General features: G+C 33.5%; 1 protein-coding gene across 1 annotated transcript in view; it reads left to right on the forward strand.

The window, feature by feature from the left end:
- The first annotated feature begins 265 nt into the window (after positions 1-265).
- The window catches only part of LOC115888785 (E3 ubiquitin-protein ligase UBR4-like), a 61576-nt gene continuing 37820 nt past the window's right edge, over positions 266-24021 (forward strand). The window contains 24 exon segments of the mRNA XM_030908625.1: positions 266-401; positions 522-619; positions 851-1090; positions 3388-3572; positions 3660-3841; positions 6581-6779; positions 6836-6961; positions 7749-7907; positions 7976-8164; positions 9504-9744; positions 10571-10728; positions 11246-11423; positions 11486-11670; positions 12903-13026; positions 13091-13317; positions 13370-13531; positions 15352-15554; positions 15612-15771; positions 15829-16026; positions 17009-17179; positions 17238-17402; positions 17574-17893; positions 19513-19673; positions 19732-19975. Of these exon segments, the coding sequence (XP_030764485.1) occupies positions 271-401; positions 522-619; positions 851-1090; positions 3388-3572; positions 3660-3841; positions 6581-6779; positions 6836-6961; positions 7749-7907; positions 7976-8164; positions 9504-9744; positions 10571-10728; positions 11246-11423; positions 11486-11670; positions 12903-13026; positions 13091-13317; positions 13370-13531; positions 15352-15554; positions 15612-15771; positions 15829-16026; positions 17009-17179; positions 17238-17402; positions 17574-17893; positions 19513-19673; positions 19732-19975 (4406 nt within the window). The 5' untranslated portion in view covers positions 266-270.

The raw sequence follows: 24021 nt of genomic DNA on the forward strand, positions 1-24021 counted from the left end.
GGTAATGAGTTTAGATTTCTCTTATACATTATTTTGGAAGGCCATTTGGGTTTATTTTTGTTTAATTTAAGTAAATTCTTGTTAAGATATTTTCTTTGAATACATTTTGGAACAATAAATTCCTAAAGAACACGTTATGACGTCATTGAAAGTTAACCATGGACGCTCCAAATATGGGCATCTGTCAAATTATTAATCGAAATTTCTAGACTAGAAAAGTCATCCTGAAAAAATATTTGTCATGTTTGTCATTTTTCCACAAATTTACAAATGGTCGAAGTAATGGCAGCAAGCAGTGGCGGAGTCGATTGGTCTCTTGTTTTGAAACCGTTTCTATCACCGAATTATGAAAGTTCCAATACTACAGAACTGATAGAGCTATGTTCTACAATTGTAAAGAGGTATTTCACCTTAAATTACTTGTTAAAAGGGTATCCGAATAAAATCAGTTTATACTCGTTCTGACAGGAGACGAATTTTTTGTATATTTTTATTGACCTTTTTTTCCCTTTGATTTTTAGCGAATCTGAGATTTGGAGGCATAAAGAAAGCCACAAGAACTTCTACAATACATTCACCGTATTAGCCGCTGATTATATTAGTAGCAGTATATCAAAATGTAAGTTTCTAGTGTAACAATTATCATCTTCACTAAGCACTGCATAACATCATCTATTCAACGATTGATCAGTCCAGTATATAGGTGTGGGTGCCAAGAATTCTATGCACACAATTTGCGTCATTAAATAAAATACACAATACAGTATTATAGGTTATAAAAAAATCTATGTCATTATACCTACCCAAGTATAAAGGTTTAATTTAACTAATTTGATCTGATTTTTTTTAGTGTCAGGAACACAACTGGAAACAGCCAGTGCAGCATGTCGCGTTCTGTTGAAATACCTTCTGAATGCACTGCAGAATGCGGGAAGTGAACAGTATCAAGATAGTGCCGCCATAGAGCGCTATCTGAATGCGATAAGGGTTTTGTGCATAGGCACGGGATTACTGAGCACTACGGAAGTTTCTAGTCTAGTCGATACAATGAAGGGAGAAAATTTACCACAACAAACCAATACTTCTCCTGGTAAACATTTCTTTAACAGTTAATTAGTTTTGTTTGGTTATTTATCTGTTTTCCCCAATATATCCTTTTTCCTTTTGGTAAATACTAAACTGGAAGACTTGAAAGACACTTTTTGCTTTTTGGAGTGGGGATTAGTGTAAAGTTTTAAATTTGAGGGCGAATTTATGAACTAACTCCAGTGTTGTTACATTGTCGCTTACTAAATGTCTATACAGGGCGTCCCTGAAATAAGTGCAATTATTTTAAGGGGTTGTAGATCTGGCCAAAAGAGACATATTTTCTCTTTACCATTTGTAAAATAAATTGATAATAACTGAGTTATTTAACTTTAAAAATTTAAAAAAAATAATGGTAACATTTTGAGAGCCGCCTGCAGCAATTGATAATCAGAACAGATAATCTCAACTTGCTTGACGTGCAGTGTTGACACATCGACTAGATTTAGAAACGACTTGGAAAATTCAGATTAAAAGTAAAAAACTTACCTAACATTAGAAAACAGGACTCTGATAGATAGCAGATTGATGCAATTATTTTTATTCAACAACACTTCATTTTATTGCGGTTCGTGACAGCACTACACTTCATGGTGTATTTGGTACAAAATACATTTATATGCCACCTAAATTATTTAGGATCATTTTTTGAGAATTTAAACTTTGTTTTTCTATCTCACACTCTTGGTTTTGTGAACAAACACCAAAATAATTGATATTTCTATTTAAATAATAAAAGTATTACCGCTAAGCTTACCTTACATTTGTCTTTTTTTACTTTTGTCAGAGGTTTACTGTTTTGAGTAAAATCTCAAATGAATTGTATAACCTAAAAATTCCATCTGCTGATCTATTTAAATGTAGGTCAAAGGTTGACTATTTACATATCTAATAGAGGGCGCTGATTCTGAACCGTTGAAAAGCTGCTATAATTGTTCATTATTTCAGTTTACTAAACTGTAAAAAAAGGTATTTAAAATATAGTAGACGGTGCGCTATACTTAATAGTAATCTACAAAGATTAATAAATATACAGTGAATAAAATTAATTTAAGTATATTTTTTTGTAGAAATTTAAAAATGTGAACTTATAAATATACAGAATGTCGAGAACGTAGGAGGTGGCAACATTGCATTCTCTCGAGGCACTGTAAACAAATTTTCGGAAACTGAACAAGCGGCACTCAAAAGTTTTTCAATTTTGTATTAGCGTAAGCCCTAAAGCTGCGTCCACATAGCTCGCGAGCACGTGAAACATGAGAAACATGGCAAACAGTCGGAGCGAGATGTTCGCGGCGCTCGCGGTGCTCCACGTGCTTGCGATCTCATAAAATGATCATAAAATGCATGTTTCGACTGTTCGGCTCTGTCGCGGTACATGAAAGAGACGCTTCGCAGCCATGCGAGCAAGGTTCGAAGCGCTCGAGTTGTTTGCGTTGTTTGTTAAGTTTTTAGTTTGGTTTCATAAATAGGATTCGGTATTTACTGCAGTACGATGATACTACCATGATTTTTTTTATTTTATTTTGTTCGGAATTACAAATATTTGTGTGTTCTTGGATTAATAATATTAAATATACCTTTATTAAAATATATGATCTTTGGGAACTTTATTTATATTTTGGCATACGCCTGGTATTATTTTTGAAATGCTTTGCTTGGAAACTTTGAATAAATAACCGAAACTGGTAGTGAGTCTCTAGTTGCAAGAAATCTTAATGTTATGGGCAATCTTTATTTAACTCTTTCTTTAACCGGAATACACTTCCTTAAAGTTATATTTTTTCTTTCTATACGGGGGCCAACTGAGTTAATAAGTCTTTCAAAATCAGTAGCGGACATGCGATGAAAAATATTAAAAAATATTCTGTCTGTTTGTAAATCACGAAGATGTTTACTTTCACTGTGCTGGGATCTACTTTTGAAATTATTAAACATCCAACACCGCCTTTTTTTTCTTTGTCCCCTTCGTTTTGCAATAATGATCGCACTAGCAGCCGCTATTAAAAATACTTCGGTATCATCCATGTCCGAATAGCACGAACGCAAACACTGCATTACAATGTGGGCGCCGTTGCTTGCGATCCGAAAGATCTTGAGAAACACGACAAACAGGAAGCGCAAGCAACGCAAGCACAATCAGAAGCAAGAGCGCGAGCAGGATCATGAGCAATGTGGACGCACCTTAATAATATAAAATATCTTATATCTCTTAGGACCCGTTAGGACTAATGTCTTATCATGTTTAATGTTAATATTGGAAGCATAAACCATTAAGCTTGAGTAATTTTCGTATTTTAGGCAGTGAAAAAGAGATTAGTATTAAACAGGAGACGTCAAAAAACCGTCCCGATCTCTCTGTAGCTATCTTCGAAAGACTCACCTTACCAATACGCGACAGTCCGCATTCGAACCAGGACATTCTATCTAGTGCGCAAGCCCTTACAGAAAATGCTGGCGAATCTGATCCTACCGCCGAAATAACCGTAAGTTGATCCTATTTTTGAAAATTAATTCCTATTTTTTATTTTGTGGCAATATATAAAATTATTGAGGTCATTTGTCATTTACAGAGATTATTTTTACGAACGAATACGGAAAATTTACAGTCCCTTAGAGCGGGCGATACTCTTATCGATTTATGCCTTAATTTACCAACTATTAAAAAGTCAAAGTTAAAAGTTGAAGAAGCACTGGCCGGCAGACCTTTTAGTATACCTTCCAATCATGCGGAGGCATTAGCCCACAGAAACAGGTAGGTGAATTTTTATAACATATTTGCGATACATAGGCCCAAATGTACTTCTAGTACACACTGTAACTAAAGGCTGTTCAAGCATCGTTCACCGTGACGTAGAGGTGGGAATTCTAATTCCTTGGGAGGAACTAGTTCCTTAGTTCTAGTTCCTCCAAAGGAATAGTTCCTTGAACTAAGTCTTTAGTTCACAATAGCTCCCGACTAACATTGACATCCCCCTTGCTTGCTAATGCGTTCGTTGTCAGTCAGAACTATTCACAATATGATCTGTATAATTTTTATAATGTACGGAGATATAATGAGATGTGTAATTGTGTATGTTAAAAACATATAGGTAAGTTTTATTGCAAAAAAATAAAAAAACTCAAATCAGAATTTAAAAAACTATATCACAAATCAATTAGAGCAAATATTACAAAAAATTTACGAAAAAATGCATTTTTCCTCACTTCAAGCTTTTTGTTTTTGTTTAAAAATTCAGAATATCTACTTCGTTTTATAAGATATTTCTTAATTTTAGGGACCTAACGTGAAACATTCCCATAAAATATTTAAAAAACAAACTAAAAATCAAAAACAGTATCCACGACAATTTTCTGTGGCAATAGACAAGGCCGAATCCATCGTCGTCGCCTTGTATTATATCTCGGATCTGCCGACTGAATAGATTCCCGTGAACTTGTCTTTTAATAGTTCCTCTATGTCCGGATCCGATAACATACGGTTGGCACTCCCCACGCCTGCCTAGCATCAATCGCGCTGGCTGATCCATACGTAAACTAGTCTTTTATTTAGTTCCTCTAGTTCCTTTAGGTCCGGATCCGATAACATACGGCGTACGGCTGGCACTCCCCACTCCTGCCTAGCATCGATCGCGCTGGCCCGATCCGCTCGTATGTAAACTAGAAACTAGTCTTTTATTTAGTTTAGTTCCTATAGGTCCGGATCCGATATCGTACGGCTGGCACTCCCCACTCCTGCCTACCATCGGGCTACGCGCGTTAGCCGATCCGTCGCATATTATTCTATATCGGTCACAGTCTCGATCCCGGAATAGGTCCTGAGGAACTAGTTCTTTGAGAAACCAAGAACTAGTTCCTTTCATTCCGGGGTCGGAATAGTTCATTGAAACTAGTTCGTTCACGAACTGCACACCTCTACCGTGACGTCATCATTATTTATATTAGTTTTAGGGTGTCTGAGATCAATGATATTGTTTAGAAAATTTTAAGTACGTTCCTATATTATGGATTGAGCGAGTTCCGTTTTTTTTCGGCATTTATTCATTTTTTCTTTCAACTCTTCATCAGTTACAATCCTTTGGACTGTTTAAATTCCTATTTCTAAAGCATCAGCAACTCGCTATATTATTTAAAAACGTTATCAATTTGTATTTTACATAGGAATATTATACCTTTGCATTGTGCTTCATATACGTCGTCCACGGGCAAGAGCGTCGTTACTACCAGCGTCTCTTTCTCGAGAAAATAATTTATAAGCTCAGCAATGAGCTTTTGTAAGTTTTGGTTAAATATTTGAGGTATTTTTGCAATAAAAAAAATTTTGTTTTACAGCAACAATCATTTTAATTTTGACATTGATCGATATCCGTTAATAAAATTATAACCCCAAATCTAGGGGTTATCACAAACTAACACAAACATCAGTGGTAAAATATGTCTTTTTGCGGACGACACTAGCTTTACTTGGAGTAACAAGGACGTGACGACACTTCATAGGATTATATCAAATGACTTAATCACCATTAAATCTTGGTGCAATTCGAACCTCCTGAGTCTCAACATTTCTAAAACTAAAGCTTTGTCGTATAAAAACTCGCTGCAGCCTTTTGTACTTAACAACACCACCATTGACGTCGTAAAATCTGTAAAATTCTTAGGGCTTGTTGTAGACAATTCTCTGAAATGGGACATGCATATCGACACTTTGTCGAAAAAATTGAACTCTGCCTGTTTTTGCATTAAGATCTGTTTCTATGAAGCTTAACTTGTCAGTGGCTAGAACTGTTTATTATGCACTTTTTGAGTCGCACCTCAGATGTGCCCTTCCATTTTGGGGTACGTGTTGTGCGACTCAATTTGACCGCATTTTCAAGCTCCAGAAGAGAGCTGTTCGATATTCACTGGAACTAAACAGCAGAACTCATTGCCAGGACTTTTTTAAAAAATTAAAAATATTAACTCTTCCTTCCTTATTTATATTTGAATCCGTTTGCCTAATACGTAAGCATGTATCAGCTTCTCAAGAAAGGCCACCTCACACTTATCCACTCAGGAATGCGGAGCAAGATCTTTATCTACCTACCCCACGCTCAGAGTTAGTTAAAAGTTCAATATTATACAACTCGAAAAAAATGCACTATCACCTGCCATTTGAAATCAAATCCATAAAATAATTTTCTTCATTTCGCAAAGCATTGAAATCTTATTTACTAGACAAGGCTTTCTACGCCGTAAATGACTTATATTTTGATGATTTAATTTACGAAATGCCGTAATAGCGTCCCCAATCTCTTTCATCTTGTTGATTCAAGTGATTGAGAGAGTTCGACAATACAAGACGTGACATTGAACGATGGCTGAACATTCTGGACCGCTTTATAATAAGCCTACTTTTGTGACGTTATGAATCGTCGTCTGAGGCCTCTATCATCACGTAGGCCACGAAAATTGTTATGTTTACTACTGGTATTTTTTAAATCGAATTTGCTTTTAGTCTTCCCCAAACTGTCTCAGAAATATCCTTAACCATCTCGGCAATTAATCTTCCTGTTTTGGAACCCCTCAACCCCACAAAATTAGAAAAATTGTGCAGTTTAGCTATGGCTACGCTCTACTGTGCCATAGCGCAATCGTCGGCTAGTGCCTGTCTGGCCGCAGCAAATATGGTCTCACCAAAATGCGGAGGACAACAGGTATACAGCTGAATTTATGATTAAAAAATTAATTATTTTTTCATATATGTTTTAAGGCACAGGCTGCAAATTTGAAAGAAGAAGATTTAGATGCCAATGCAGTGAAATTGGTTGAAGAGGCGTTGAATATGTATATGTATATAGGGACTGTAATAAAGGGATCAACCAGAGCTGGTGGACATGTAAGATACATTATATTTTAGTAATTTTTGAAGTACTAATACATTAGTTACAAGTATTTTTTTAATTGTATTGAACATATTATACAGGGTCGCTTTTATGTATGGAAACGGTCGATTATTAGGTAAAATATAGGAGGTACCGCAAAAAGTTAAATACAAAAGTTATAGGATTTTTAAATATCTATTAGCTACTAGTAAATTTAAGTATACAGGATTGTTCATAAAGTCGTGGCATATCAAAGTTTCATTTTTCTAAATAGAACCCACTGTATATTATTACATATTTCAACTTTCTTCAATTCTAAGCAAAAATCGAAATATACACAATGTACCTCAAAGCAACCGTTTCCGAGTTATTAACTTTTGAAAATATCACTTAAACAATTCGATTTAATTAATTTCGATGTGTTTGGTTTGATTTAACGATGTCATTTTGCCGAAACTGTGATACTTAATAATATTTGACATTAGTTCTCAACTTAGCATTATAGAGTTAGTATCAAGTTAGCATATATTATAGATATGCCACGACTTTAGGACCGACCCTGTATACTTAAATTTATTACCCGCTAATAGATATTTATAAACCCATTTTATATTTAACTTTTTGTGGTACCTCCTATATTTTACGTAATAATCGACCGTTTCCATACATAAAAGCGACCCTGTATACATCGAAGAAGCATTTCTGAATATTTTAATATTGGTACCGTGCGTGACGACCCGTAACGCCATCTGCTGTTTTTTTGGTGATCATCTGGTAACCTATCGTCGTTTTTTTGTATAGGTATATCAAAACTATCTACTTGCCGGCGCCTGGGTTCTAGTTTCCGGATTACAAACCCACCTTGTCCAAACTACCAGCGGTCCTACCACTGATAAACCATCATCCAGAGATAGGGAACAAGTTGAGAAGGGCCGACCCAGCCCTAGCAAGCAAGGACAGGTAATATTTGCTTCTTAGATGTTTTTTCTACTATATCAATTTAACTATATGTTTCTTTTTGTGTATAGAACAGGGAAGCAAGTGCTGCTAATTCATCGGGAAGTGCCGGACCTGCCAGATCCGGTCTACAAAAGTTTCAGCAAAGCTTTGGAGTATTAAGTGTAGCTTTATCTACACGAGCTCTGGCACTTTTGTCCGAATTATTTGACGACTTGAGCCTGGAAGTGTGTATTGGGCCAGCCGGAAGCTTAGCAACGGTAAGTTGATAAAAAGACATAAATATTGTATAGTCTGCCCAATGACAAGATCCTTGGCAGTGATAGATGTGTCTGTCATTTTAATTTCAAAGTAGTTTGTTTTATTTTAGAAAGAAATAAGTTGGCATAATTGAAACGCATAGCAGAAAATTAATATATTTAAAATTTGAGTGACAAGTGATTACTTCAAAATATTGTGAAAAAAAACTGTATAAAATTGAAAAAATGTTATAAAAGAGTTATTTTATTAAAAAAAACGGTATGTGTTAATACAAAGCAAACAAGAACAAAACACCGTATACCAAAAAATATAAAAAATAACTATTTCTTACTTTTTACTTTTATTATATTTATCAATATAACTTATGTACAAATACAAATTTGAAATATTCCACAGGAATAAATAAAACAAATTATTTTATTAATAATAACACTTACTGAATTTTATACCTTAAAGTTTGATTAATTAACTTTAATCTTAATTTTTCTAAACCAGTACCTTTTGACATTATTTTTCTGCAGCACTAAAATCCATTATTTGCCTATCGCGTGATGTCGTGATTTTACAGCTACTCCAGTTTTTAGTATATGTTCAGTACAGTCCTTGTACCATATACAAGATGCACTTATCTATGACGAGATGGTATACCAACTTTATTGATGGTAACTTTATTGGTGTATAAGACTTTCTGTCTGGGCACCGAGTATTAACTATAAACTGTGCTCTGGGTCTACAGTTAATTTTCCCTCGATTTTTCCTCCACTTGACTTCAAAAGACACAAAACTCACGTAATAACACGAATCATAATGCATCATGTTCCAAAACGCATGGTATTTGACATAAGTTGATACAAAATTATAACCTATAATTTGGCAAGACTTTGACAAGCCTCAAAAATCTAAAGGCGAGTTCATACGCATGGGCGTCCGTTTGTCGTTCATCGTTCCGTCAAATCAATAAAATCGAAATATGATCTGTCATTTTTGAAATAAACCAATAAAACTGGTTAAAAACAACAAGGGACGACGCATGACGGATTTATATTTAAAACCATCCATAGTTAACTTAAAAAATATTAGAAACTTTTTTTATAAATAGATTGGTATAGACGTCATCTGCCTTTTTTCTGTCATCGTCTGTCGAAATCTTACCTGAAAAAAAAACAGAGTATATACTAGCTGATATATTTTCTTACAATTTACATTAATTAATAAAATTTGTATTTCTTAGACTATATTTAATTTTCTTAAATATGTTCCATTTACCTACTTTTTGACCTTTATTTCTTTAGTACCATACGATGCGCCTAAAGAACTATTTAAATTTATATTTCTCAGGTTGAGCCCGCACCTTTGGCTATGATGGGCCAATTTACAGCTCTGCAACGCGTGGCCAGAGTACTGAGCGCTGCACCCATGAATCACTTGCTTTTCTACCTATCCATCGTCAGCTACAGGAAGGCTTGCTCTTTGAAGCGTCTAATTCCCGCCAGAGGGCGATAATTTCAGCCAGTCCGACTCGCAGCTTATTTTGAAGATATGATTTTGTGCAGCGATGAAAACTCAGAGACAGATGATGGTAAGTAGACTTCTAGCGTGTACAGGGTGTTCCAAATTCGAGGGTGACAATTGGTGTCTCGTATACTATAAAGCAAATATATTATAAGAATATTATTGCTACTACCTCATTTACACAATGAGTGGAAAGTGAAGCCAAAGAAAAGAAATAGGAAATCAATCTTGCATAGGTCTATCCTTTTGGTTCAACAGGATTTTCGTACGCACGCGCTAAATAAAACGATCTCGTTCGTCTATCGCTGAACGCTCTCATCTGCCCCCGCACTATTTTAAACTCTAAAATTAATAACGTATAATAGTTATATTATTTTTTTATTGGTAATGGCATTATTTCAGCCTGTTGTTTTAAATATTCATCATATCTATCCGTTTCTTGTTTTTGTTTAAATATGTCAGAGATTAAATTTAAATTTATAAGTAAAGGCGCGAATAGTCAGACGCTCAATTGATTTACGTGGTAGGTCGAAAACTACTTCTATTGGTTAGTATGAAATAAATCAACTAATCGCGAAGCACTTCTCACGCTTGACTAGTTCAAAGCTGTTGAACGAAAAGGACCGACTTATGTGGATTTTGTATAGCTCCATCTCAAAAATTTAGCTTCAATTTCTGTTCCTTACGTTCCTAACATTGTCAGGTCTACAGTCTCTTGAAGCTGTGAAAAAATCAAACTTCTAAGTTAACGTAAAAGAAAGATAGGGCCGTTTATGGCGCTGAAACGTATATTTCTACACTCTCAAGGGAATCAAAATTTATAGTTTTTTTTTTAAATACGGATCTGGTTTTTTATTTAATTTTTTAAAAACTATTATATTGTCCATTTACAGATGATGACAGTGAACCTCTACTAGGCCAATGGTTTGAAGAAACCTTAGTACCACCCGAAACTACCGAATCCAAAACACCGTCAAGTTCCGAGAATATAGAGTCTAAATCGAATAATCAGTCAAATCGTGGCCATTCGATTGTTCCTGAAAAAGGAGAGGTAATTTCTAATAAAAAAACTGTAAAACCCCATTTTACTGTATAATTTTAAATATTTAACTATTATTATTTATTATTATTAACATTTTTATGCAGTTTGCAAAATGGAATTGATTTTACTCTGCAAACTATTTGGAAGAACATTACTGTAACGCTTAGCGAAAAAATTATATTTTCTAATTTAACTCTTTTAACCTCTAAGCTTTGTGGATTTGGTTGTAGTTACACACAACCTTGTTTCATTTTTTTCTATACAGTTTGGTACCTTTTTGTCGCGTGGTCTTAACCTCTCAGTAAATATCTCCAATAAGTAAGTAATATAACAATAATTTTTTGTCCATATTAGTAAGATTTCCTGGCTAAAATTAAGTGTTTCTTAAAAATGACATAATATACACAAAAAAAAAGACAGAAGATCGATCAAGTCAATAGTTTAATATGTTTCAACATAAACGAAGCGAATTTACCTTATACATGTGTCTGATAGTAAAATATCTAAGACATAACTTTATTTTTAGGTCGATGGTTACATTTCGTTAGCCACAAGCATATTTGTGTTCCTAAATAAGCATTTTCTATGCTCTAAAGCCACGTTGATCAGTCGCTACATCAAAAACGGTCTGACCGAACAACAAATGATTATTCTGGCAGCGATTATAAGAGATCTCGATAGAGAATGGGCAAAATCGGAATTTAGTAAGTGCAAAACGTCAATTAAACGGTGTACATTTAAAATATATAAATGTGTTTTCTTTTAGGCGAACAGTATAGCGAATTTTCGAGCGCTTTGATGAAATTTACTCACAATTTAATAACGAGCAATAATTTAACGTCTCTCCAAGCTTGTTTGTTGAATCATTTGGGGGTGTCGCCTTGGAACGCGGATACTCCACATGGCTGGCCATTGCAAGTGTATCCTCGGACGTTAACAGTGTTAGCACAGGTAAATATTACAAAAAATAATTCTGTGATGTAGTAGATAATACATACATTTGTGTTTTGCTAAAGGATACATTATTTTCACAGGAACCAAACTTTTTCCAACTGTTGCCAACATATGAGACAGTCTACTGTCACTAAAGTCACTAAAGGTGATAATTCAGGGTCAATAATATTTTCAAGATTTAATAATTCAGTCGAATCTAAACGTACATCTGCGGTTGTACATCTCGTTATTGTACTAAATAATTGTACTAAGTAATAATTTTAGGTATTACAAAAAATACATGTTTTGTTTCTTACATGACCTCTTGTATTTTCTAAATAATTATCTATGTGATGAATAGAAAATATGATTCAGATTGCTCAAATTTACTATAACGTAAATATATCATTGTATAACTATTCTTCCATTTTACAAAATGTACTAAATATAGTACAAAAATTAGGAATTAACATCCATTAGATTAACTGTCATGATCCAGGCCAGGTATTTACACATTACCTCTCACTCTAAAACCAGAAGTGAGACAATAACGGAATATATATCCGGGTCTGTAATACAATCTTTTGTAATGATTATGGTTTTGCAGTAAATTAATCCTCCCAAGACAGTGCAATATTTTATGTCCTGATATTACTTACAGCTTACAGCATGAGACTGTTAATCTCAAAGTTGTGGGTTTAAGCCCCACGTTGAGCGCCAAAAATAAGTGTGTAACGGTTTTTATTACACCTGTCACACCGTTTTGGCGCCCGACGTGGGACTCGAATACAGGACCCTGAATTTGACAGCATGAGACTCTTAATCTCAAAGTTGTGGGTTTAAGCCCCACGTTGGGCGCCAAAAATAAATGTGTAACGGTTTTTATTACATCCGTCACACCGTTTTGGCGCCCAACGTGGGACTCGAATACGGTACCCTGAATTTAGGTGTTTTATGCTCTAAGTAATCACAGACAGTGCATTATTTAATGTGTTCTGGGGCTTTATGAGGGTAATAATTTTAAAAGACATAAAAATGGGAAAGTTTTTAAAGAACACGTAGTATTTAATTGAAGGCTAATGAGGCGTTTATTGAAGGTACATGTTGCCCTTGAATCGTCTTCTTTTGAGAAAAGGATTGTGTGTTCTGTTGTTTATTTCAAAAAAGGAGATATAAAACTGTCAAAGTCGACGCCCACTTGTTCATTGTGGCGTATGGCCATACATATTTACATATTAACATATTTTCAGGTGTTACTACTTAGGCCACAGAACGAAAAAGAAGCCTCCGTAATAAGTATTTGGCATAGACTGGTAAATACTTTGATAGAAAACGTCTTGAATGCTCCACAAGGATTCGATGGTGAAAGCGAAGGTTATATATATTTTCTGGCCTTTATCGGTGAATTATAATTCTAACATACTGATATTTTACTTAGATTTAAATGTGGAACATGCCGAGGTATTACTCTATTTATTCCATTCGCTTAATTTAATGCAAAAAAAATCTGTAGTACTGCTGATGGCAGGCGGTGTACTGAGATGTTCCGAAATAGCGAGGAACAATTTGAAAGATTCGCAACTTCTGAATTTGTCGCGGTTGCTTTTGCTGTTTGATTACATCATGAAGCATCTGTATGACGTTCCAGCATCACTTTTGGAAAAGGTATTATATTTAAAACCAACATAATATTACATTAAAAGTATTGTTTGTTTAGATTCAGCGTAATTTGTTCGATTTGACGAATTTGAACGGCGATTTCAAAGATATGACGTCTCTTAAATCTGAGGCCGTGTGGAAGGAAATAGAAGATCCTTATAGGAAAATTTCAAACGAGAACCATCCATCACCTAAATTTTATAAACTGTCAAACTTGGAGGTAAGTTATACCGGGTGTTTGATATTCGACTCTCCCACCATTGGGATCTCAGAAGCAGTAATAAATTACAGAGTGGCTCATATTAAGTTGCATGTCGATGAGCCTCAATGAAAAGCTTATTTTTGTCTTTTCATTTTGTTTTTGGTTTTATTTTCTTGAGGAGTTTATTTTGACAGTTCATAAAAATCTACAAATACATTCTAAAGTCACTTTATGGCTTCATTCTTTGGTATTATGAAAAATCAATTTTTTTCTGAGATTGTTATCAACTTTTTTAAATCTGGGGATCTGGATTTTTTATTTCACTTTTTCGAAGCTTATGACGTCCCAAATACAACACTTTCTAAAGTAATATACAGGGTGTTTCAAAAAACATGTGCCATCTCTCGTGGGGAGATTCCTCACGTAAAAATAAGATTTATTTTTTATATCAACATACTAGGTCCGATTTTGCGGTAGTTTGTAGTAGATAAGTTTCCTAGGTACAGGGTGTTAAAATCTTAATATTTTTTCGATTTATTACAATTTTCTTCCAAGTACTTTTTGCGTTTTGAATGAATTTCTGGGGGTAAAAGTTACTATAAATACGACATATTTTAAGGCTAAAAAAGTGTCGCCATATTTACCCGGGACGTGTATATGGGTTATCACTGGAATATTTTTCTAAAAAAAACATGTACGCCACTGACATTTTTTTTTATCTTGTTAGCAAATTAGTGTAAGCAATTTAAGGCCGATTAACAGTTGTCTCTTGATATTTTGTCGATTTCGGCCTCCTTGATGAGATAAACGCAATTTTTTTAATTTGCCTTGATCCAAGTCTAATAGCAACCTTTAAAAAATTTTAATAGCATTAACTTGCGAAAGTTTTAAATAAGTACTCATTGATTCCTCATCAAAAAACTATGAAAAAAGGTTCCTATAAATATGGGTATGGATATGCATAGTTTTAGAGTTACAGGATGTTAAAATTTTTAAAATTAAGTTTTTTGTAATTATCTTAAATACCATAATTTTTTATTTGAAATTGCTGTAGGTTTGACTAATAGTATTAATAACTAATAGTAATAATATTTAATAATAAATTAACTAAATTATACAATTTATTAATTTTATTTTTATTTTAATTTTATTAATTGTGATTAATAAAATTGCATTTATCTCATCAAGGACGCCGAATTCGACAAAATATCTAGAAATAACTTTTAATTGGTATTAAACGGCCTGCACAATTTTGATATCAAAAGAAAAAAGTCAGTGGCGCACATGTTTTTTTTTTAAATATTTCAGTGATATTTATGCACGACCCTGATGAATTTATCGACACTTTTTTGGCATTAAAATATGTAGCACTTACAGTAACTTATACCCTCAAAATTTCGTTCAAATCACTAAAAGTACTTGGAAGAAAATTATAATAAATCGAAAAATTATTAAGATTTTAACACCCTGTAGCTACGCAACAAAAGGAGAATCGGACCTATATTGATATGAAAAATAAATTTAATTTTTACGTGAGGAATCTCCCCACGAGAGATGGCACATGTTTTTTTGAAACACCCTGTATAAAAAGCAATAAAGAATATTCCCATAAGAGACAGTTTGTTATAGAAAGATGGTATACAGATCACTTTCATTATGTGTATGTAAAAAACAAGCAACATTTTTTGGGTAAGTGCGATACATCATTACATTTGGAAGATCATAAGCTTTTGAAAAAATGAAATAAAAAAATTTATGTACCTATTCAGGGGATCAACTAATGTTTAATTCTGGAAGTCTCAGAAGCGGCGGTTTTTTATTATGCGATTTATTTTAAGGTTAACAATCAAGAGTCTCCAAAGTTAGACGGACTAGCCTGCAACTTTATATTGGGCACGCCCGATAAACTAAGATACCCGTTATTGTTAGACGCACTGATCGAAATTCTAAACGTAATTCACGGTATAAACGCAGCCAGTATACCGAAGATATCTATATTGGGATTATGCGCCACACAATACTGCTTTACAATTTGTTGGAGGTAAATCTAGGATTTTTTTCTTTTTTCGATATTATACGTATAATACTTATTTTACAGGCTGTTACATTTATTACCTCCATCGATTTCGTACATGGAACGACTTGCAACTGGAGAAACACTGGCACCCGGTTCGTTGTTAATGCACTCTTTAATATGGGGTCCTCGATCTGGACATAAGAATTTCAACAGATGGTTAAAAGATTGCCTGGTCAAACAGGTTTGACCAGCATTTTTAGATAAAGTTATTATTTTTAAAATTATTATTTATTTTTAGGGTATGTTCACTCAGAACACGGATAAATTGTTAAAAGCAGTGTCTGACGCTGTTAACAACATAGAATACGATGCAGCTCTGGCTAAGACTTGTATTATTAGCTTAACTCCGGAAATAGGCAAGGGCATTGTAATGAAAGATCAGTTGCCTTTGCTATGGCAGTTGATTCTCTTGGATTGTTTAATAGGAAAGGTAGAGGTAAGGTTTCATTCCCATCTTTAGTCATTAACAGTTTTTTTTTAATTATTGTTAATGGTTGTAAATTCCTACTTTTATTTTTCTGTGAAAAAAATATCACATACTAGCGTGTACCCGCGACTTCGTTCGCGTCGAATTAATCATTTGTAATGGTCATGATAAAGCAAAGCAAGAATTTCCATTAACAGACAAACTGGATAAAATTTTCTCACATTTATGTCAGCATGAGAAAAAACAATTGAGAAACCCCTCCTTATCGAACCTCTACATCCCACAGTCAATTCGTTTGCCAAAAATCAGCTTTAAACGTCAAGCAGTTTAAGCAGAATCGTGATTACTCAATGGTCATATTTTATGAAACACCCTGTATAAATTTTTAAAAAATCTTAAAATATGTAAAACAACAAAATAAAATATACGTGTTTAAGAGTTTTTCCTCACCGGTTTTAAAATAAAAAATATTCTAATATTTGAGGGGTGGTTTCACCCCCTTAGAATTCGAGTTTCGGAAAATCCCTTCTTATCGAACCTCTACACCCTAAAGTCAATCCGTTTTCCAAAAATTAGTTTTTTACATCAAGCGCTTTAAGCAGGATCGTGATTAATGAATGACCAGATTTTTACGAAACACCCTGTATACATTTTTAAAAAATCTTAAAATATGTAAAAAAAATAAAATATACGTGTTTAAGCGGTTTTTTTTCGGGAACTTGACCGTTTTTTAAATAAAACATATTGTAATATTTGAGGGGTGGTTTCACCCCCTTGGAACTGGAATTTCGAAAAATCTCTTCTTATCGAACCTCTACACCCTAGAATCAACCTGTATGGCAAAACTGAGCTTCTTACGTTGAGGGGTTTGAGCAGGATCGTGATTAATCAGTGAGTCAGTCACTTAAGGATTTTATATATTAGTATAGATAGTGATTTTTTGTTCATCTCTAACGTATATTAAAGAAAATAAATAGTATGGGCTTTTCAGGTGGCACTAGACGACATTTTAGACTCAGTCCCACCTTCCATTACCGCTTCGGAACATTCCTGTATCCAGGATCTGTTCCCTCACGTTTTGAAGCTGGCCCAAGCCCTCCTACACTGTACCCGATGGTCGATCTTTCATTTGATTATCGACCATAGTGATAACTCTGATAAGGTAACAATCTTATTTTTCTGTATACTGTTTTCTTTATTATATCAAACTATTTATTTAGGTACAACTAAAGGATTTAGAAACGATGCACGACGTGTTAGCTATCGCATCTAATGATAATAGCTTGTTGACTACCCTGGCTAAGGATATTGACACGCACTTGCCCAATACTATCAGTTCGATCTTACTGGAATGGAGAACCAACTTTTTACAAGATACATATTCGGTAAATAAAGTTTTATTTATAAATTCGTGCACAAGTAAAGAGCTGCTAAAAAGATTGTGTGCCCTGAAAATATTTGCACTTATTTAAGACTCACCCTGTATATCTAGATTTTGTAATAAAAGTCTAATTATAATACAGGTTTTATACATATTTTTCAATTTTTTTTGATAGATGCAGTACTGCAACGACTTAATACCGTCAGAGAGTTACATTTTGAAAATTATCGATATCCACATATCATCCATGTCGAAATCGGCAACGTTTAGCATCGACCTTTCCCTAAAACGTACCCTGGAGAATCTGGTCAAGTTCATAGTGCAACACGCGCCGAAAATCGAGAATACCGACACGAAAAATAAGGCGATCGAGATGTTAATTTCGATTACCACAGATGCCAGGACTGAGTATTTGTATAACGTCTCGTCGAAGGCTTTGGAAAAGATGATCGGTGATGCTGAGACGGATGAGAGGCAAAAACGAGTGTATATCAGGTAGGTGAAATCGAAATTGATGTAGTAATAATAATATAAATTTATCTATCTATAGAGAAATCAATAAAAGTTCGCGCCTACGTCATCAAAACCGTTGGAAATATTACAAAACTAAATTTCTAATATAGATCATACCAAATATACTTTTAGTCCCGTGATTAAGCTTGACCGGCAAAGCATGTCTTTGGGCACGGCATTGCCCACTTTTACATATTTTCTTTTAATCAAAATATTTTAGAAAACAAAAATAAATTAATTATAAATATGTAAACAGTTATCATTTACATCAACAAAACTCACCTCCTTAGCAGCACTTAAGGGACATAAAAAACCATTACTTTCCCGTTCAAAATATTCTAATAAGGTTGCGATGAGATTTTTGCAACGGCTATTAAGCTATCTTCTACATTTCGCACTAAAAGAGGTTTTAAAAAGAACAGTGTTCAACTGCAAGGTCTGCTAGTAAAAATTTTTAAGCTTAAAGTATTACAATTTATTTAAACCTCGTAATACTAAAGTGTCAAAACGAATGACAATGTCAAGAAATAAATAAATATATATTGTTTCTAAAATTGAAATGAAAAATCGGTGACAACCTTTGAATAAGAAGACTAAGGAAGCAGCATAATGCTATCCATGTGTTCATGCATTGTGGGCGGAAAAAGGACTCTAGGGTGGGGATCTTTGACAGTTCTGTTTGACGATTCATTTGACACATTTGAATTTGATTTGAAATTTTGTGGATTTGTCAGTCTTTACGGAGCTTATTTTATGTTATTTATTATTTATTCTACTACTGATAGTTGTATAAAGGTAGTAAATCTAGATGGAAATTGTGGCAGAACTTAAATTAACAGTGACATTATCGCGGTTTATCGAAAAAAACTCTAAAATAGTTGTATGTTTAGCGTGCGGTAGATCTCGGCGAAAATCGAGTGAAATAATGGAACAACTTTTCGCTAGTAAGTGACTGTATAATATACATACGTATAGTAAACCGATCATTTATGAAATTCACTTAAATTAACTAATTATATTTTTTTTTTGCATTTTTGCTTTTAGATACGTCAGTTTGACTTACCTGCTTCAGTAGCGTATCGGATGTTTATGTTAATAAATAATTATTATAACTTATCTATTTTTATTAGAATTTTATATTTTTATAACAATTTTAATAACTACCAATATTTATTCACAACGTGAAATAAAAAAAGAATTATTGAGTCTACCCTACATCATAGTTTTACATTTTTTAAATAAAATTAGAACGGCACTGATAAACCGGAATTTAAGTCGGCCATATTTGAGGCCTATCGCGGTGAACCTAAGATTTTTGATATGCTCCTTCCTTAGTCTTCTTATTCAAAGGTGACAACATGACGTATTTGACACTTATCAGAAGTCAAAAGTAAAAGAAGTATGCGGGGCAGCATTGATTTGTCAAATATTTTGATGATTGGTTTTCTTATAAATTAAATTCTAAAAAAATCAAATTGTTAAATGAAAAACCCTGTATAATGTACCTTCAAATGTACCTTTTTTCATAACTATTAACAAGATCGATAGTTTATGGTTAAATCATATGTAAATTTTTAACAGTTTTTTATTTTATCTTGCAGAGTCTTGGATCATACCTACAACCTCTTAATGAACTATACCAGCTCTAACAACGAACAGAAGACAAAGGTTGACGAAAAAATATTACACAGTTGCCTGAAATTCTACGAAAAAATTATTGAAAAGAGCTCGGGAAGACAAGCTTTAGAAAGCTTTTTCAGCGGTACTAATAAAATAAATATAATTGTAGATATAATAAAGTTCTTCTCTTAAAATTTTAGGGGACAAGCATTTGGTAAAAGTGCTAATGTCAGTGTCAAGTCCTCGCATGTCCCAACAGTACAGTACCCGAGTACTTCACTTTTTCAACAAGCTGTTCCAAGCGGCCGAAAAGAGTTCTACCGATCCCAGTTTGAACTATCTTTGTTCCAGTATGGGTAAACTGGCTGAAGTGGAGAGCGAAAAATTGCAGATGTGGTTAAGGCAGATTATTCTCGGTCCTAATGAAACTGAGGTGTCATCAAGGTAAAATCTTTACTAGTGTTTCTTTATTGACAGTATTTTACTTATCTACAGTTCAGTGTGGTGAGATGAATTTTGCAAATTCATTCTAATTCAGTCTATGGAGGGTAGTGCACGGTCTCAGGAGTGACTGTTGGTACTAACAGATCCATGCGAAATTTAGTAAAATAATCTGCCTCTTGACTTTTACTCTGATTTAGACACTCTAAACTAACTTGTCCTGTGAAATTTAAACTGCGCGCCATACTTTTTCAACCATTAAGGAAACGGGAACCATATTTTCCTTTGAATAAGAAGACTAAGGAAGGAGCATAATGCTATCCATGTATTCATGCATGGTGGGCGGAAAAGCCACCATAAAAGCTCTCTAGGGTGGGGATCCTTGACAGTTCTGTTTGACGATTCATTTGATACATTTGAATTTGATTTGAAATTTTGTGGATTTGTCAGTCTTTACGGAGCTTATTTTATGTTATTTATTATTTATTCTACTACTGATAGCTGTATAAAGGTAGTAAATCTAGATGGAAATTGTGGCAGAACTTAAATTAACAGTGACACTATCGCGATTTATCGAAAAGACTCTAAAATAGTTGATTGTGTAGCGTGCGGTAGATTCTCGGCAAAAATTGAGTGAAATAATGGAACAACTTTTCGCTAGTAAGTGACTATATAATATAGCACGTGTAGTATTATGAAATTCACTTAAATTAACTAAATTATATATTTTTTCTTGCATTTTAGCTTTTATTTATTACTTGTCAAAGATTAGATGTCAAAGAATTTAGATACGTTAATTTGACTTACCTGCTTCAGTAGCGTATCGGATGTTTGTGTTAATAAATACTTATTATAACTTATCTATTTTTATTAGAATTATATATTTTATAACAACTTTAATAACTACCAACATTTATTCACAACATAAAATAAAACAACAAATTATTGAGTCTACCCCACGTCTACCCTACATCATAGTTTTACATTTTTTAAATAAAATTAGAACGACACCGATAAACCGGAATTTAAGTCGGCCATATTTGAGGCCCATCGCGGTGTACCTAAGATTTTTGATATGCTCCTTCTTTAGTCTTCTTATTCAAAGATATTTTCGATATACCATTACCACAGATTATTATATCAGTTGTGGCACTTATTTTATCTTTCTGGTAAATGCCGCTGTGACCTCGGACTGCCTCGAACCTTTGTCAGACTTCGTTTTTTTTTCAAATGCATTGTTGCCTTTTGTAAAAAATATATTCCTAATTAAAATTGGGAATGCATTTTTTTAGATTTTTGTCATATATTAAGTTCTTACGAGAAAGTACCAATTCGTAGGGCAATATTTCTTTATATTGTCACTTGGTAAAAGCGTAAACATCAAGGGACAAAACCGGTATTAAAAATTATAAAAGTAAGATTGGTTGACGAATGAAGATTTTCTATGAATACTAAAAAAACAACCAACTAATCAGATAATAGTCTTTTTATTATTAAAGCAAGAGTTTCTATGTCTTAATAGTAGTTGAGTGTAACAAGTTTACTATAAAAGTTGAGTATATTAGAATTGTGTTTCTTAAAAATCCATTGGCCGTAAAGTCGACCAGACCGCAATATGATTTACATTCTTAATTTTTAATTTAAATCGGAAATTTTATGAGAAAAAAACAGGAGGTAAAAAATGTAAATTAATCAGCCTGTAGTAATAATTTCTGGTACAGCAAACTTAGCAAAAACTTAGCAAACTACAAATAAAAACACATTTCCAACTTTCATGATTCTTTACATTTTTTGTCTTCTATAGTAGTCAACAGGCAGAAAATTTGTAGAAAATCAAGGTCTACCAATCATAAGAATGTAGTTAAGTAGGTACTTACGTTGTTTCGTCCTTTGGTACTCGAAAAAAAATTATTCCACTGCCCTGACATTTGGGGAAAGTATATATATATATATATATATATATATATATGGGCTATATATATATATATATATATATATATATATATATATATATATATAGTCTATAAAATTAATAACTTTGAATTTTGACCGTTATTTTTTACCAACATGGCAAATATAAAATATCTCTGTCCAAAAAGTTACTGATATTCTTTAAAATGAGTGCCTGAACGAATCAGATAGGTAACTCTTTTTACTTTCGTGAAATAGAAAAGGAAAATAATAAAACAAGTGATAGTTCTTTCTCGTCTACCAAAAATCAACGCGAAATGTCATAACTGACAAAAGTAGTAAAATGTCATCAGCCTTTGACATTTCTAAATATCAGACCAACGCCGTCTCTATTAGAATAGCCTCGGAGCGAGATTTATGACGTCACGCTAGTTAGATACCGCGGATTAATAAATATGTTGTAGAATTCATGGAAAACATAATTATTCCTCGTATTTTTGGTTTGTATTTTAAGAATGATATAGTTTACATGAAAGATACAGTTAATAAATGTTTTACAATATACAAATAATGAATAGGTACATAAGATAATGGGTAAAATGTAAAATATATTTTAAATTTTGGGGTTTGAAAATCGATCTAATTTAACAAAAAACATTCAATATCTACTAATAGTGATATATTATTATTTCCATTCACAAAATTTATATGTATATTTTGCAAGCATCAATGTTCGAAAAATTATATTTGCAAATAATACAATATCATAGAAAAAAAGGCGTCAGCGATGGCTATGAAATAAAGATCGCTGTCATTTTATTTGTAAAATTATTCTAAAATTTTTGATTTCCTTGGAATTTAGGTTCGGGAAAAACGCTGATTAAGTTTTTATTTGGTTTTTCATTATTTTTGTTGGTTTAAAAAAACGTTATAGCTAACGTTTATAGCCTTCATCAGTGTTGTGTCATATGAAAAAAATAGTGTCGAATATAATCCAAAAAATTACATATACGAGGAACAATTATGTTTTCCATGTATTCTACAACATAATTAATCCGTAGTATCTAACTAGCGTGACGTAATAAATCTCGCTCGGAGGCTGTTCTATTAGAGACGGCATTGCATCAACATGGCCGCAAGTTGCTAACCTAATAAAATTTACACTAGAAAAGCCAGCGGGAACTGTCAAATTCAAAGTTATTCGTTTTACAGACTATATAAGGAAAAAAACAATGACTAATACCGCCAAAGGCCCAGCAAAAGCAAAGCTACGCTCTAAAAAAAGTAAAAAACATTTTCTAATAATATTTCTTTTTGCATTTCTTGTTTTTTTTTCGATTTGAACTCGAAAAAAAGGATATTCGTCGCATTGCCGGTCGTCCGATCGCACAGCTGTTGTGTTGGAGCCATTGATCATTCGCATGCGCCTTGAACTCACCGGTGATTTAAAGGGACCGAATACATCCTTGTTTAATTTAGTTTCTAACGAATGAATTTTTACACTATTTTTGCCTAAAAAAATTACTTGATATTTGCAACACCCCACCCTCTCAACGTCGTGAGTTTTACAGAGATTTTGACACCCTCCCACCCTGATTCCCTCACGTTATTAATGAAAGACCTCTAATTAGTATAAACTAGAACGATGTACTTAAACAGCCGTTAAACGGTAGCCTACTAAAATGCCATTAATAGATATTGTGACGTCGTTCATGTCGGCGGAAAGTAATGCCTAGCTATAAGCATTTTGCAAGAGCACCTGTGGCTCCGTGGCTGAGGCTATCGCTTCGTGAGCGAATGGTCCGTGGTTCAAATCTCACGCCGACCAAGACTTTTTTATATATTTTTTTTGCTTATAGCGTGATCTTATTGCATTGGTTTCACTCTTTTTGGTTGGATTGGTTTAGTTATTTAGCGAGTTGGTTAGCGTGGTTATTTGGAGGGTGTTAATTCATTTTTTAGTTGGCTAATTTATATTTGTTTTTTATATTTTTTTATCGGTGTCGAGGTTAGTTGCGTTGGTTAAGTTGGTTATTTGGTGGGGTGGATAGCGTTGGTTAGTTCTTATAAAATTCCTATATTTCATAAAGCCGTCAAGTGCGTCACAACGACGTCATACCTATTAACGGCATTTTAGT

The sequence above is a fragment of the Sitophilus oryzae genome, unplaced genomic scaffold (genome assembly GCF_002938485.1).
Source record: "Sitophilus oryzae breed Bouriz unplaced genomic scaffold, Soryzae_2.0 scaffold_808_pilon_pilon, whole genome shotgun sequence".
Lineage (NCBI taxonomy): Eukaryota > Metazoa > Arthropoda > Insecta > Coleoptera > Curculionidae > Sitophilus > Sitophilus oryzae.